The 17544-nt window shown below is 40.6% G+C and overlaps 1 protein-coding gene across 1 annotated transcript in view; it reads left to right on the forward strand.

Annotated features, from left to right (window-relative positions):
• Positions 1-17544, forward strand: part of LAMA3 (laminin subunit alpha 3) — a 130540-nt gene that overhangs the window by 12877 nt on the left and 100119 nt on the right. Inside the window, exons 3-10 of the mRNA XM_079982598.1 lie at positions 5606-5723; positions 6509-6627; positions 8746-8916; positions 11361-11458; positions 12085-12200; positions 13284-13402; positions 16120-16210; positions 16991-17122. Coding sequence (XP_079838724.1) covers positions 5606-5723; positions 6509-6627; positions 8746-8916; positions 11361-11458; positions 12085-12200; positions 13284-13402; positions 16120-16210; positions 16991-17122 — 964 coding nt within the window. The remainder of the gene's footprint in view (positions 1-5605; positions 5724-6508; positions 6628-8745; positions 8917-11360; positions 11459-12084; positions 12201-13283; positions 13403-16119; positions 16211-16990; positions 17123-17544) is intronic.

Here is a 17544-nt window from a genome sequence, read left to right on the forward strand (position 1 = left end):
GGTACCACTTTAGCTAATGGGGCCTCCCGCTGCCGCTGCACGATTTCTGTTCTCATCCTGAATCAAAATTCTTAATCCGAGATACTATTTCTGGGTTAGCAGAGTCTGTAACCTGAAGCATCTGTAACCCGAAGCATCTGAAACCCGAGGTACCACTGTATTTGCAAGGGAGAAACAGATGGTGGGCTTTGTGTGTTTAACTTCCCATCCTTCCTTATTATCTTTAAATGCCTCCAAAACTGTTTTCCTCTTGCTGGTTTTATTTGAGATCTCAGGGCCACTTTGGGGAAAATGGCTTTAGGAGATAACTTTCAGGGAGAATCAGCTGATTTAGGAAAGGATTAAGCACCACCCCCTGTTCCCCAGTCCTCTCCTGCAAATCACACACACACTCACACCCACCCACCCACCCCACTTAGCATTTTGAGGCAAACGTGGGATTTGATATGCCATCTTAGCTTCACAATGTTACAGTCCACCCTAAGAACATTGTTCTTAATGAATGAAATTGATTCAGCGAAGACATTGCAGCTGCTTTCGTGGGTGATTCAGGTCTCTGCTTGTCTCCAGATCAAGGAAACGTTTTTTTCCTGACTTAGTTTTCCTTTTCTCAGATCTGTATCTTACGTGAACTGTATGAACCTGGGGCATCTTGAAAATGGCTACCTTACCTCCTTTACTGTCGCAATAGTATAAGCTGCATGTTGCTTATCACAGTTCTATGGGTTTTTCCTAAACATTGAAATATGTGGGGTACATTCAATACCTTAGATAGATTCCTTTTTTGAACACCAGTTCATGTTAGCCTAGTATTCCATATGGACTAGCCAGGAGCTCACAAGTGGAACATGATCATTTTTAGGATAGTTCCTATTTTGCTTTTATTTCATTGCAAAGATAACGTAAGTGCTGCTTAGCAGACAGACATAGACATGCAAATGACCTTTAACTAAAAACCCTTAAGCAAATGGTACAATGCTTCAAAGACCATAATGAATCTGTTCAAGATCTATTGATAACATGGACTTTAACATTACTCATTGCTCGGCAAACCTCATAGGTTTCCTTTTTACATTAGTTCTGCTTTTATTTCATAGATAATGAGTATTCTTTGTAGTTGTGGTACTTTCCTCGCAACCACAACATATGGTTTATCAAACCACATACTGGTATTTGAAATTTTAACTGGTAGTGGTTGGTTGGTTGGTTGGTTGGTTGGTTGGTTGTGTCCCCCTCATGCGATGGATCAGTCACTTTCAAGCAGTGAATGTAAGAAGTATGATATGTGGAGATTTATGAGTAAATGTAGGGTTGGCTTATAACAGGGTTGCCATACGTCCGGAATTTTCCGGGCATATATGGAATATTGCAGTCAGAAGCAGTGTATGGGCAGAAATTGGGAAAAATCAAAAACTTAATTTTTTCTTTGCAATTTTGCTAAAAAAGCTCAACAACTTTGCCAAAAACTTTTATTTTATTTTCACTTTTAGACATATGGCAATGTTAGCTTATAAGCGGCTAAAAATGGTTAAAAGTAAATGAATCCATTTAGAAAATGTCCCCCACAGCCAGGAATACAGTATACTATAGTTTCCTCTTTTACTTAGCCATGATGAGACCCATGGCTGTGGACCTATGGTTACCAAGCAGTCAGCCACCCACCCAGCTGCTGACCAGAGCCAAATATATGTCTTTAGATCATATCCTAGGACCTTCTATATAGTTTGCCTTTTATTTGTGCCACCACCACTTTTTATGCCACTGAAAAACCTTTTAAAAGCATTCAGCTGGATATGGTAAATTGTGGCTGGGCTTGTGTGTATTGATTTCTGCTTGTTTATTTGCATTTCTATTTTTTAAAATAAAAAAATTAGATTTTATTTAAGCTTTTTTCATAATATGATAAGATTAAAGAAAATAGTCTAAATAGAAACAAACACCAAGAGAAAGAAAATAAAACGAGCCCTCTCTGAAAGGTACCGTATTTTTCACCCCATAGGACGCACTTTTTCCCCTCCAAAAATGAAGGGGAAAAGTGTGTGCGTCCTATGGGGCGAATGCAGGCTTTCGCTGAAGCCTGGAGAGCGAGAGGCATCGGTGCACACCGACCCCTCTCGCTCTCCAGGCTTCAGGAAGCTATCCGCAAGCCTTGCGCGCCCGGCAGGAGCTCCCGCCGGGCGCGCAAGGCTTGGAGCGGCAGCTTGCCGCCCGAAGCACGCGGAGCCCTCCAGAGGGCTCGTCGTGCTTCGGGCGAGTGTCTGCAAGCCTTGCGCGCCCGGCGGGAGGTCCCGCCGGGCGCACGAGGCTTGGGGCGGCAGCCTGCAGCCCGAAGCACGTGGAGCCCTCCGGAGGGTGCCCCGTGCTTCGGGCAGGCGTGTGCAAGGCTTGGGGCGGCAGCCGCGGCTGGGGGGGGGAATATATATTTTTTATTCATTCCCCACCCCAAAAAACGAGGTGCGTCCTATGGGCCGGTGTGCCCTATAGGACGAAAAATACGGTAGCTCTTAACCCTTGTCTCACATAGAAAGCGGTGGACCATCCCAGCTCTCACCTGGGAGCTTTCCTTTATTTCACAAAAATCTTTTAAATATGAAATGGCCATGTGATGGGGCCCAGAATCTAAAAAGTTCGAAGTGGCTTGATAGGTTAAACATGTGTGGTTTAAGATTAATTTGAACATTTCATTTTGAATAACTGCATACCAGATGTCAGCAGCTTTATTCTTTCCGGGAAGATTAATGCGTCAACTTCTTTTAATAGAAATTGCTGTATATACAACCAGGAAAGTCAAATGTTGTTAATCTGTTTGTCTTTATGTACTATACATAAGGACAATGCCTATTTGTTTAATATGACTGTTTCGTTATGGCTGATTTTCTAAATAAAGGGATCAAAACTATCATCATGTGTAGCACAATCTAAGCATGTTTATTCAGAAATAGCTTCAAGTGAATTAAGTGACACTCACTACTAGTATGCTAAAGATATATTCTACATTTCAAGGCAAACAGGGAGACTGTCTAGCTTTTTAAAGGGGATTTCAACAACTTGTAAGCACTGAAAGGTATATAAGAAAATTGCTGTGTTTGGACTTAAGATTGGCTTAATAAATAAGCCCATTCTAAACAAACCTCATATGCCAGCATCCACCCACTTTGCTTCTCCCTTCACTCAGCCTAGCAAACAAGGCAGGAAGTCTGCACTTGGCTACATCCAAACCAAGGAACTCTGATTAATGGCTACAATAAACCATGGTTTCATATAGGGTGAGGTGGGGCATATTGATGCAAGTGGCACATTGATACACCAACAATATTTCAATATCGAGAAACGTTATTTGTTTTGCGACATCACTAAAATGTGTCTATACATGTGTACTCACGCTGTCCCACCAGTTAGCCGTTGGCATTTGACCAGAGTAGGTCTGGCCAACTAAAAAATTATGTGAAATGTAAGTGTTCCAAGGCTGTTTTACGTCATTTAGTTAAGATTTTAAAATACCAAAGGTAAGTTATTCCACTCAGTAATCAGGATTACACTTGATTTTTAAATTTTAGTTTCCTGATTTGGAAGCAATAGTTTACTATGGACTTCTTTGTTTGATCACCCACAGGGAATATTAAAAAAAGCTGCATGTAGGAGAATAAGACTTGTTCATAAATTAATTTATTAAACTGAAATATGATAGTCCAAATGTGGCCACTGCATATGCTCCTTCTCCATTCTTTATGTTCAGGTAATCAAACTAAGATAATATTTTCAGATATTGCATTTCTGTGGCATACGAATACTAACCACAGTATCAAAAGTCCTTTGGATGAACCTCAGCTGGAGCCAAAAAAGATGAAGTCAGAATCGTTTGAGTGCCACAGGCAACGCTTACAAACATCTTTCTATTAGAGAGCAGTATGAACTTAATAATAACAATGAATCATTGTGATTCATAAGTAAGTTGGTTAAAAATTCTTAAGGTAGTCTGTACTTGGATCAATTGAACCCATGATATAACCAAAATAATTTGCAGAAGGATACATATTTCCCCAACTGCCTATCTTATGAGGAAGATAGAGAATGCATGCATTTCCGTGTGATATAACTAGGCAATACTAATGCCAATTGTGTGATGATAATATTTGTAAAGCTCTTTGAAGCATTATTTAACTTCACTTCCATTCTTTAACTGTAATCCTTACAACAATCCTGTAAGGTACACCAGTATTTCCTCCATTTTTAGATGCAGCAACTGAGGTAGAAAGACAGTATGGCTTGCCTAGGGTTTTTAGTGAGATTCTAACCAGAAGCTCCCTTATTCACAGCTCAGTTTCTTGGCTACTATGCTAGATATATATTTCATGAACAGTATTGTTGCACTCCATCTCAGTCTCTGAGCTGTGTGAGATTCCAGGGGTTCCAGGCACTTACCCAGGGTTTGTGTTACTTTTGGAATGAGGTACAGCAGAGACTGTTGTGTCTATATGATATATGGCTTACTTACACACATATATACACAGCCTGAGCCTATGATGGAGGAGTTCACAGCATTAACGCCCCAAGAGGGCCTTGCTTCCCCCATATCCGCAGCCTTGGATTCAGCTAAGTGAGGCCTAGCTCCTTCCACCCCTCATAGAACAAGGCAGTGTGTGGCCCATGGGTTCCATGTCAAAGTACTCTTGTGGCCCACTTGGTATGAAAAGTTGGCCCACCCTGAACTACAAATTGCTCTTAGTTGCTGTGAGAATGAATCTTCTGTCATTATCTCTCTTTGAACTGTACTGTGTCCTGTTGCTAACGATTGCTTTGTTGGCGCTTTGCCAGAATACAGCATTCATTTAGGAAGTGGGTACCAAGAAACATCAGTGCTTGAAGGCCTGGGACAGGCCTACTGACTCCTCTTCATCAAGTGTAGGCTTCACCTTTGTTAATTACTGCATTCCCTTTGATGTTAAAGAAATAAATAGGCCAAGCCTCCACACACTGTTCCAAGTAAAATACCACTAATATGAACATTGACAGAAGAGTTAGGAAGACTGAACCCTATGGCTATAGTGTAAAAATTGCTTACTCTAGATCTGCTCCAGTGAAGTTGCATTCATTGTAGTTCTGGCACCATAGTTATACTTTGTCTTCGTGACTAAATTGTTGTAGTTATCATTTTTTGGTGTTGCATGGCAATGGAATTTCCCTTACCCTTAAATTTGTCAGTCACTATGTTGCCCAAGGCAACCCAAAGTAACTTACAGTTAATTACCTCTGCTGTTTAAAGTGTGTTTGAAACATCCAGTTAGTTGAGCAGTGAACAACATTGGTCCAAAAGAGTGTTGAACCCACATCAGCCCCCGCCAGCTTGATTAATGGTCAGAGATGATGGGAGTTGTAGTCCAGCAACAGCTGGGGACCCAAGGTTAAAGAACACTGGTATAGAAGAGCAAACTTGAGCATAGGCATGATATTGTTTATTTACTAATATCAGACATTAAATGTTAAATTCCACTGGAGGCACAACCTCACCAGCCCTATTGTTTTCTAGCAGAAATAACAGGATTACCTTTCTCTTTGTACAATTTAGTGTATTTTAATGTTTCTCTACATGTTATTTTATTACCAGTTCTTTCACGTGGCCTATGTCCTCATCAAATTAGCAAATTCTCCTCGTCCTGATCTGTGGGTATTAGAAAGATCAACAGACTTTGGAAAAACTTATATGCCATGGCAATATTTTGCTTGTGAGTACCAGTTTTTAAAACTCTTATAACTTTTTATTTTGACAATAGCAATTATTTCCTGCTGGGCATTTAACTTCTAAGAATATGTGGTACCTTAAGGAATTCATGAACAAGTCTCTCTCTCACACACACACCCCTCGCCCTGCCCTACCTCTAGCTATGTTCAATATCACTCGCTAATGGACTGATTCATCAGGCTGCAGGCTTCCCACTCATTTCTTTCACCAGTGAGTAAAGGAGAAGGAAATCTTTCAGTTTCTGTTTTAATAAGCCCCAGCCTCCTGTTATGCCTAAACTTTAGAAACTGTGGTTAATCCTGTCAAGCCAAACATGTACTGTATACATCAATAGATTTTAGCGAGCATGCTGAATGCTACATAGGATGAGACTGAAAGTTTGTAGTTTAATGCTCACTTAAGGCAACCTTAAGACCAGATTCTGTCAGTGCCTAATTGCACATTTTGTCTCAAGGTTTAAAAACAACCAATGAGGTGGTTTAGACACCCCAATATTGGGAAAGAGGTGATATTTTCCTGCTAAATGGGGCATGCAAGACCTGCTTTTCCCTTGTCCCTTTCTCAGACTCACTGAAACACTCAGACTTAATGTGTCACAGGACTATCCGGCATAACTTTGTGAGAACAGTAAAGAGTCTTGGGAAGTCAACGCGCAGGATCTGAGTTACCAGGATTCACTCCATTTTAGATTCGGTGGTTTATGATATTTTCTATGTAACTGTTCTGAAGGTCAGGATCTGCACACAGTGATTTATTTATTTTTGTTAGATTCTAAGCAAGGCTGTTGGGAACGTTTTGGGAAGGAAGCAAATGCCCGTGTTAGAAAAGATGATGATGTCATTTGCACTACAGAATATTCTCGGATTGTGCCTTTAGAAAATGGAGAGGTAAGTTCAGGGCAGGGGACAGGGGGGACGGGATGACAGCAATACTGTAATAACATAGCATTTAGACAAGAGTTTTGCATGAAAGAACTTCAAATGTACCTCAGTAATAGTACCATAACAAAACTATAAAGCAGATCAGTACTATTAAATGAGTTCTTAGTGACCAGTGGTCATTCTCTCTTCTGTCTGTAACCACCATTGAAACTCACTTCACTTGTCTACCTCCCTGTTCCACTCCAGCATTCTGATATAAGTTATTGGTGAATGGGTTGATCTGAAGATGAGCACTCTTGAATTACACTCCACTCTTCCAAGGACATATAGAACACTTTCTCCCACCAGATATCCACCTCCTCTATGTTTCTTGACCCACCACAAGTGCCACTGCTGACAACTGCCGTAGTTACTGGTGCTTTTTGCTTTCCTTTCTGGCCACCATGTTCTAAAAACTATAAGTCATTTTGTAGGCTATAAAACTACAAACAGACATCTTGGTCTTGAATTAGCTAGCAATCATTCATACATACAGATAATCTCTTCCCCCCTATTGGTAGGACTTACTGTGCTTATAGGCATGGATAAAGATTCCAGTTGGCTCCTAAAATAGTCTAGTTCCAAGAACTGGGTTCTGAGTTAGTGGAGCTGATTATTAGTCTACAATGAGCTCTTGTTAAAAAGGGCTTTGAAGAGTTTTCTTTAATCATTAGAAAAACCTGCTCTGGCTTATGGGGAAATTCCACAACTACATTTTGTATTTTCTTTCTATCGTAAAGAGAGAGTAATTAAAAAGCTTATTTGCTGCCGGCAATCCCTTATGTCATGGATCCTTGTGCTACAACTAAAAATAATAATTCATTTTGGCCAAATCCTTCAGTATTTACACATCTTTTAACAACATAACTGATTGCTAGGGGTGTACGAATAACTAATATTGATATTTGTAATAATTATAAGTGCTTTAAAGTACATTAAATGTTCAAGCATTTAAACTAGTTTATCTGCCGGACATAAAGGTTCTTTCAATTAGATAGTTAATATTGGAGATGCCTTCATATCACAAATAGGACAAGGTTATTTATCTTTTGTGAGAAGCTGTGACTGTTGGCTATCTTAATAGATGGAGAGCCTAGGCAATTGTTGCCTTTAGAATACAGTGGTACCTTGGTTCTCAAACTTAATCTGTTCCGGGAGTCTGTTCAACTCCCGAAACCTTTTGAAAACCAAAGTGTGGCTTCTGATTGGCTGCAGGAGCATCCTGCACTCAATCAGAAGCTGCGTTGGATGTTCGGCTTCTGAAAAACGTTCACAAACTGGAACACTTCCGCATTTGTGGTGTTTGGGAGTCCATTTGTTTGGGAGCCATGCTGTTCGAGTACCAAGGTAGCACTGTACTTAGTTTTTTATACTGTACATGTGTAATTCATGGCTTAAGACCCATTTTTCTTCGATTTGCTGTCTTAAACTCTCATTGGAATATGATTGAAGGGTGGTGTAAAATACATTATTATTATGTTGCTCCACTGATTAAAGGCTCATTGATCCATTGGAGGTTTCCGTTAGATGAAAGGGAAGAGATGACTTTCATTGATTCTCCCTTCTCTCTGCAGCCCCTGTCCCCAAATCTGTTAAAGAAGATTGGGTTGAGGGCTCATTTGAAACATTATGCTTGATAGCTCAGAGCTGCAACATGCCCCCAAATCAGTATGGTGTTTTGTTGCCCCCACACCACTTTCTCATTCCAGGCCTGACTGTTAGTAAGTGATTTCACTTCTGAGAGGATTTGTCTAGGCTTGTGCTGCAAGCTACTTGAGTATTTCTACAATGAAGCCTATTGTAATTCCTTTCCCACTCCCCTAGTCTGTGGCTGTATTGTGTGGCCACCAATTGCCTATGTCCACGTTTGCATTTAGCTATGCTTGTAGTTTGGTGGCATTACACTAATTCTAACAACATTTCACTGGAATCTATTCACCTTTTGAAACAATGCCCACCCTTGAAATAATGGTTGCAATAATGGACCAGGGGCCCAGTTTTCTTATTCATGTCCTAGATATTTATAAGTTGCTTTCTATTAATTTGTCCGTGTTTTAAAACTGATCTCTCTCTCTCTCATATTAGATTGTGATATCCTTGGTAAACGGTCGTCCAGGAGCAAATAACTTCACCCATTCTCCTATACTTAGAGAATTTACTAAAGCAACAAATATTCGTTTACATTTCCTCAGAACCAATACCCTTCTTGGGCACTTGATATCTAAAGCTCAACGGGATCCTACAGTGACACGCAGAGTGAGTAAATGTTATCTTTTGGCAGGGAGGAATCATAGGATTGTAGAGTTGGAAGGGACCTTGAAGGACATTGCAGGGTCCAACTCCCTGCAAAGCAGGAATCTCAACTAAAACAACCATGACAGATGGCCATCTAAACTCTGCTTAAAAACAAGAAGGACCAATGGTCTAACTCTACATAAGGAACCTTCCTACTTATGTGGTGCCCTTTAGATGTTGCTGGATTGCAACTTGCATCATCCCTGGTCATGACCATACTGGTTGGTACTGAAGGGAGATGTTATTCAGCAATATTGTACCATGTTGACTACCTCTGGTCTAAAGCCGCTCTTTACTCCAGCTGCATTCATATTTAAGGATTTCTGGAAAATGGGATGCATATTGTAAATTTCTTCAGGAAATTTGGATCCAGGAAGATGCAGAAAAGTAGTTTAAGCAGAGTATGATTTTATCACTATGACCTTTATCAAGCAGGTAGTTTCACAAAGTTCTACTAGAATCTTTTATAGTTACCAGAGAAAAAGAGTGTGACTCCCAAATAAAACCTGGTTTTTAATTACTCCAGATTCTTATGTGCTAGAACAGCTAGGAAAACATGGAGCAGGCTTTTAATCATTACACATATGTGAAGCAGAATTTGTAAGATAAAATAATTCCCCTGCAGATGCAACCTTTTGCCTTTCCTGGTCACTGAGGATAAGGTAGCAAACTTGATTTCTTTATTGGCCTTCTTCCTTCCATCAGTACTGCTCAGGTAGGGTGGAGAATCTTTCTCTCTCTTTCTTAAATGTACACAGAAGTTATTATAACTATTGACTGAGTGTGGCTTTATCTGCCATACATGGGCTGGTGGCAGGGAGTGGTGCTCAGATAACATACTTTTAAGCTCTCTGGACACCATATGGATTAGTAGTGCTTGCAAATGACTAGAAGCCCAATCCTATGCATATTTATTCAGAAATAAATCCACTGTGTACTATAGGACTTACTTCCAAATAAGCATATGCACAATTGCAGCCGAGAGGTGCAATCCTGTGAATGTCTACTCAGAAGTAAGACTCAACTGAGCACTGCAAGATAAGTAAGTTCCTATAGACTGCAGCCCTAATCTTAATCCCTGCATTGTTATATTGGAACAGACATGCACTGAATAAGGCTAATGACTAAACAGTTCTGGAGAAGGACTAACAATTTTGAGTTTCTGAGACAACTATACATTATTTTGGGCCCCTGGTCAGTGACATGAATAGTGAGTGGAAATTATCTTTTTTGTATTCCCACTGTACTTGATATTGCTGTAATGCTTACTCTGTGTCTTGGATTCCTGCTGTTTAAGTCAGTAGATGGTTGGCCAATTTGAAACCATGGAGCATGGGGCTTAACATAATTCTGAGATCTTCGGCTTTGATCTGCATAGCTCTGTACCCTTTTGACATTATGGAGAAAGACTTGTTATTGCGTAGGTGCTGTATGAAACACAGAAACCACTGTATGGCTACACGTGATGAAATAAGTATGTGTTGCACCTCTTCCTAAATGCTCAAAGAATTGTTGGCATCTGTCTGTCTGGAGAGACAACGGAGTGCACCTCTGGGGGTGAAGTCAAACCACTGTGTTAGCAGCACCAAACTGATCTCCCTGGGGTGCAAGCCCAAATTTTAGGACCCTCCTCTTGGCCTCATTGATGTGGTCCAAGGAAAGCAGAGCAATATGTTTGGTACCAGCTTGGCTGCAGGAGTTGCTGGAAGGAGGCATACAAGGTGCCATCCAGCCATCTTAGGGACTCCACTCCAGATTTGTGTAAGGTTTACTCATTTTCTTCTCCTGAAGATATCCTGCAAGGCAGCGGAGGTTTAGGACCAGCATTTTCCTTCTCCTAGAGGGGCTACCTTCCCAGGTTGATGAACTCCATCAGCCTCTCACTTCCCTCTACAGCACATGTAAAAACCACCTTCTTGACTGTTGGACCCAGTATTGGTCTTGTCCGCTCAATACTGCCGGAGCCTGTCTTCATATGCAGGGGAAGCTCCTAACTCACCGAGGGTTTGAGACCCTTTAGCTACCCTGATCTGGTTTAGTCATATGCTAATCTAATCATCCTTACAATGCCCTTTAAAAAGATGAGAATGTAAAGATGAAGTGTTGAAACATGAATATAACTTTCTGTTCTAGAGCTGCCCATTCTATTTTTCACTTCCCTTTTTATCATCTGCTCCTCAGCCCATATCAATCAATAAAAAACCAAAATATGTTTAAAATACAAATTTTAGTGGAGAAGAAGTTTATCAAGGTCAGAAATTCATGGTGGGGGAATTATTGGTGGTCATATATATATTTCACTATCAAGTTTATATCATCTTGGGTCTAGAATTCATAATCTTTGAGAGAACACCCTGAGGATAAGCTCTGTCAGCTACTTACCTGCAAATCTTGTTTCTGTCTAGTATTACTACAGCATAAAAGACATCAGTGTTGGTGGACAGTGTGTTTGTAATGGACATGCAGATATTTGTGATGCCGAAAGGGACATAAATTCATACAGGTAAGGATACAACAGTACGACCAAAACCATTGTGCTTTCAAAATGGTTGCTTTGTGGCTGTACAATGATGGCATCATTTTCAGGTTTTACTTCTATAACTTCAGAATTTGTTTAAGGGATCTTTAGCACTTTACTGTTTCTAAGGTGGAAATTAATCCCAGTGCCAGGAAATGGGTTATTAGGAGATTCCGGTTCCCTCAGAGAGCTACAGTTCTCAGAGTTCCTTGAGAGGAGTGATTGAACCACTCTGGAAATTATAGCTCCCTTAACCCTTAACAAACTACATTTCCCAGGATTCTTTGGCAACGACTGTTAAAGTGTTGTAACAGTGCTTTAAATGTATGGTAATGTATTTTTTGTGCTATTTTACATTGTTCGTCATCTTGAGATGTCTTCATATAAGTTGATTTGGAAATTTAATAATAATAATAATAATAATAATAATAATAATAATAATACTTCAACCATGGCTGTTATAAAGGATTCAAGTTTAATTTTAAGAGACTGCTGGTACATTCTGTGAGTTAGGTTTGTGCACACATCACGTTAGAGTGTGCAAAATACAAAAAAAGAGAGAATCATTGATAGGGGGGGAAAAATCAAATGACAATTACTTATATATCCAGGTACCGATGTGAATGTCAGCACAACACTTGTGGAGAAACCTGCAATCATTGCTGCCCTGGATATAACCAGAAACAATGGCAACCTGCAACAACCAGCAGTACAAATGCTTGTGAACGTAAGTTTAGCATCTGAATGTGATTATTTGGTGGGGAGGGAAAGGTGCTTTGAATATACATAAGATAATTTCCCTCTGTATTATTGCCTCACATGTTGAAAGAATTCAGTCCAGCCATTTAAAGAAGTGCCCTTTCAGACCAAGGCAGATTATTATCTGTCTCCACCCCTGTGGACCAACTTTGACAGGCGGGCAAGATAGCCAACCTGTCAATCACCTTATGCCATTCTGACATCAAATGACTGGCAAGTGAATTGTCTCATCCACTTGCCGAAGTCCCTTTCACAACATTTCCCAAGTGCTTGACAGCCAGCTGGGAACCACATCACAAGCTAAGGACTGGCAAAGCTGCTTTCTGGATGCAAATTGGAACATGTTTTGCAACTGAGTTGGAGAGCCATATTAGGAGCACTCAACTGTGGCCACGTGCCATGGATGTGGCATAGAACAAAAGACTGACGAAAATCAATGTACAAACATTTCAGGCCAATCGGCCTATATTGTGAAGCTTGAAAGTGACAAACATTGCAAAAACCTTTGGATGAAACTAGGCATGTCAGACCAAACAGTATCTGAATCCCACATGATAGCCTATCTTTTATGCAACAGATAGGCTGTGAATAAGTAAATAATATGACACCATCCTATATTGTTAAGAGCTCCAGTGCAACCAGGTATTTCCAGGTCATGCTTGGATGCTGAAGTGATTGACTCCCTGCCCTTCTTCCCATCTGCTCTGACTTGGAACAATGTCAAGGCCAGATATCTGGCAAAAAATTGGTTGAGATAGTCCTTGCTTCTTCAGAAGCAATTTTGGCCCCATTTGTGTGCTTGGAAAGTATTGCTAAAAAATGCCCTGTGAATTTGCAGCTTTTTCAGTCTTACAATGCCCTCTGTATGTCCCCCAGAATGACAGTTCTCAGTCTGAACAGTGCTGGACTGAACAGACTGTGACGACCTTGCTGCATCTGATGGAAAAACTCATTTCATGACATATGGAAATTAGAGGTTCTTTTCTTCTTCTCTGTGTTCCATTGCTCATTTGCCTGATGGTTGTAATGAAACTTATCATCTCTCTCTCAGCCTGCAACTGCCATGGACATGCCATGGACTGCTATTATGATCCTGAAGTTGAGCAACGTGGAGAGAGCTTAAATCTTTATGGACAGTATCAAGGTGGAGGGGTCTGCATCAACTGTCAGGTAAAACTCCCCTTATTAAAGTGTTTATTTCATTCCTCTCTGTCTTGAAACCATGTAATACATTTTCTTATCCTATCCATCACAATCTTTTCTACAAATGTTCCAAAAGAGGAGATAGCCCAAATCACTGGTTGCTTGATATATAAACTTCAGTAATGAAAGATTGACAGTGCAATTCTAAGCATGTTTCCGCAGAAGTCCCACTGAGTTAATTGGGGCTCATTACCACGTAAATGAGTATGAGATAGTCATATAAGGCTGCAATCCAATGTCCACTCACCTGGGAACTAGCCTCATTGAATTGAGTGGGACTTACTTCTCTCTCTCTCTCTCTGTGTGTGTGTGTGTGTGTGTGTGATTGTGTTGTGAACTTTGTTTTTTAAGCTTCTGAATAGAAGGCTTTTGAGATGAATAAGATGAAGTACTTTGTGCTTGGAACACCACTTGAAGTAAAAGTGTTGTACCAAGTATAGGATACTTCATCTTATTCATCCCAAAACCTCTGACTGAAATAATACATGCTTGAAATAATATATGCATATGTTTTTTAAAGAGACTGTGAGTAATGAAGGTGAAATGATGCAAGAGAGATATTTTGAGACATTTCTCCAGACTATTTGCAGGATGACTTTTGCCATTTAAATCAGATACTTTGGATACTGTTTATCAGTGGAAAAACACATCAAATCAGCGCTGGTCATCCATCATCCACATGTTTAGGATGCTGATTGGAGGGTCATCACAGGCAGCACAGCTGCTCTGTTGCTAATGTAGTCTTGGTGATCCCTAGGAGGCCCAAAAGCCTGTTGGGAAACTACAAATGTATCCCATCGGTCAATGCAGTCATACTAGTGGGGGAAGCAGGCCATTGCTTGGGTAGCTGAAGAAGTCAAACCATGTTCAGAACTGGGCGGGCAGTGCAGAACTGATGCAGAACCCATTCTTCCCTAGCAACTGCTTCAGAGGACAGCTAGCCTTCCACTTGAGACCTGGGGTCATAGGAAACATCCAGTGCAACCATCATGCTAAAACTGAAAGCAGTATTTGTTTCACATGTAGCTGGATGTAAATCAAAGAAAAAATATTTTTTAAGGGAAAGAGGGAAACTCTTTGTTTCCAGATTGACATTTCTGTGTCGTTTCCTCTTTGCACTTTTGCCCATGAAAGAATATGTTAGCTAAGCATCTTTTCTGAACATCATCAAAGCAAGGAAAATGACTGGTATCTTAAAAAAAAAAAAAGCTGTCTGTTGCAATTGATGTTGATTGTCCATAATTTGATTTTGTGGAAATTAAGCTGCATGAAATTGCTTAGCCATGAAATCTAATTATAATTTTTCCATCCTAAAAAAGGCATAGGTATTGGGCTTACCCTTTTGCAATTTGTATCACAGAAACACAATTATAAAGTTTTGCATAAATGACCAACTGAAGAAAACTGGGACATGGTGTACAGAGTCTGTTTCTTTGCAAAATAATGATATTATGTATGCTTTGTTCTCTGTGTCAGGCAGTGAGTTACTGTTACACAGATGTCATTCCCTTGCTGTAGATCTAATCTTTCATGATCACAAAGTTTTAAATAACTCTGCTATCCAAATAAGTTGGTGTTACATTTTCCGTTTTTAAAAAAACACATTTCATCCAATTGCATTTGAAATGAACTGTGTGTGTGTGTGTGTTGCAACATATGGAAATCAGATAACTTTGTTACTGGCTTTCCCTTTTGATGTAAATTAAAGGAGAGCCAAAGTGAATGTTCTCTTATGCAGTGGTACCTCCGTCTACAAACAGCCCTGTTAATGAACTATTCGGTGAACAAACTCTGCAAAACCGGAAGTAGGTGTTCCGGTTAGTGAACTTTGCCACGGAAGCCGAACGGTGGAAGGGCACCAGCGGCAGGAGGCCTCAGTAGGGAAAGCGAGCCTCGGTTTAAGAATGCTTTGGTTTAACAATGGACTTCCAGAACGAATTAAGTTTGTAAACTGAGGTACCACTGTATTTAATAAAAGTAATTTAATGGTCAAGTCAGCCATGAAGTCAGTCTTTCATATAAGATGGCATTAATTTCACTAGATGTTGATCATATAGGGCATTTGTCAATACAGTGGTACCTCGGAAGTCAAACAGAATCCATTCCGGAAGTCTGTGCGACTTTGGGAACCAAGGCGCGGCTTCCTGTAGCCAATTGGATGCCGTGGAAGTTGCGTCAGATATTTGGGTTCCAAAGAATGTTCAAAAACTGGAACGATCACTTCCAGTTTTCGATCGTTCAGGAGCCAAAACATTCAACTCCCAAGGCGTTTGAAAACCAAGGTACGACTGCACATGCCAGGTTGAGTCATAGAAGCTGTCAAGTTGGAGGGAGGAGTCCAAGAGAAGGGAGTTAAGTTGGGAGTTAGACTAGGAGTTTGAGTCAGGAAGTCAAACGAGGGAATAAGCCAAGAGACATTCTGAGTGGGCCTAGCTACTTCAGGTGCTACTTCAGGGTCATCGCATAGGGTAACTGTACCCAGAGCTGTGGGTTCTAACTCCTTAGCTTCTGACAGCATGCAAAAGAACCCCCCCCCAAGAAACCCAGAATGCACTGCATTTCTACCACATTAACATTCTTCCTTGGCCATAGTAACATATTTTCAAACACCCACATTCAGTTCTTTCCTTGCTTAGCTGTTCTTTTTCTCGTGTCACCTTTTTTCCTTATTTTATTCTGCATAGCACAACACAGCCGGTGTAAACTGTGAGAAATGCTTGAAGGGCTTCTACCGTCCTTATGGTGTTCCAGTGACAGCAACATATGGATGTATACGTATGTTCTTTCCCTCTTGCTTTTCCCCCTAATGATTTCCACCCGGAGGCAGTGCATCCCATTTTGATGCTTTAGGCAAAGCTGGAATATGCTGCCCCGCTGGAATCCTGCCTCCCCGCAAGTCTCTCTTCTCTGGTGCTGCATGGTGGCACCTGTGAAGTGCAAGCAGTGGCACTGGCTTCCAGCGAAATCATGCTGAAATCTTGTGAGATGTCGCTGGAAACTGGTGTTGCTGGCAGCGGTGATTTTCTTCTGTCAGCGGGGGCCCTGTCAGCAGGGGCAGGCTGCTTTCACTGTTTGAGGTGGCTGCCTCACCCCACCTCATGGGGAGGATGACCTTGTTTCCACTCTACCTTCCAATTTCATAAGAAAATGAGAAGTTAATGCCAATATATTTTAGAATGTGAAGTCAATATATTTCTACTGCCCTAGAGTTTCTCTGATTCTAAGCGTAGTTCACGCTGCAAGAACAGCTTCTCCCTGCCATGCAAACCGTAAAGGTATAGGAACCATTTTTTTTAAAAAAAAAATTTTTTTGCTGTATATGCTTGAGAAATGCTCAGATAGATTTTGCCCATGTCATGTTATTGTGTTTTTGGTGTGAGATCAAAAGAGGTAATACTGATTCTCACAGCACTTTAAAGATGGAAAGGATTATTGCAACAGCGCTATCTAAACCAGGAAGTAGCCCAAGTGCAGGGGACATTCCTTTAATTTTAATAGGAAGTAAATAAATTCAAGCTGAAGAAAGATTTGGGACTGATATTGTTTTATATACAGCCTGCAGCTGTAACTCAGAACATTCTGATGGCTGTGAGGAAGGATCTGGTCGCTGTTACTGCAAGTTGAATTATCAGGGTGAGACCTGTGACCGGTGCGCTGAAGGATACCATAGCTTCCCCTTCTGCTATGGTGAGTATCCATATATCAACACACAGCTCTGCATTTTTGTCCTGTCTCATTAAATATCCCCCCTACACATGCATTTGTTCCCATCATATTTCCCCAAAAGTCACCAGTAAGTAAAAGTTATACTGCAAAAAAAGACAAGGAAATAAATATTCTGGGTTTTGCAATGAAACATAGATGGAAGCAGCCGTCATAAACGTGAGATAAAGCTGAATTCTACTAACAAAACATGTTGTTATATATCTCTGTGACTGGTTGGCTCATGGGTTGGGAAGCAGACATCATCTGCAACTTCTATTTTTAAACATGTTTTCTCTGGCTGAGTGTTTCTGCCCCTCCCCAACCCTGTTTTCTTTGTTTCCATTCCAATACTGCGTAATATTTCAGTTGTGTTTCAGGCTACTGTTACTTATAGAACACAGCCC

Source organism: Podarcis cretensis, assembly GCF_951804945.1.
Source record: "Podarcis cretensis genome assembly, chromosome: 7".
In the NCBI taxonomy this organism is placed as follows: Eukaryota; Metazoa; Chordata; class Lepidosauria; order Squamata; family Lacertidae; genus Podarcis; species Podarcis cretensis.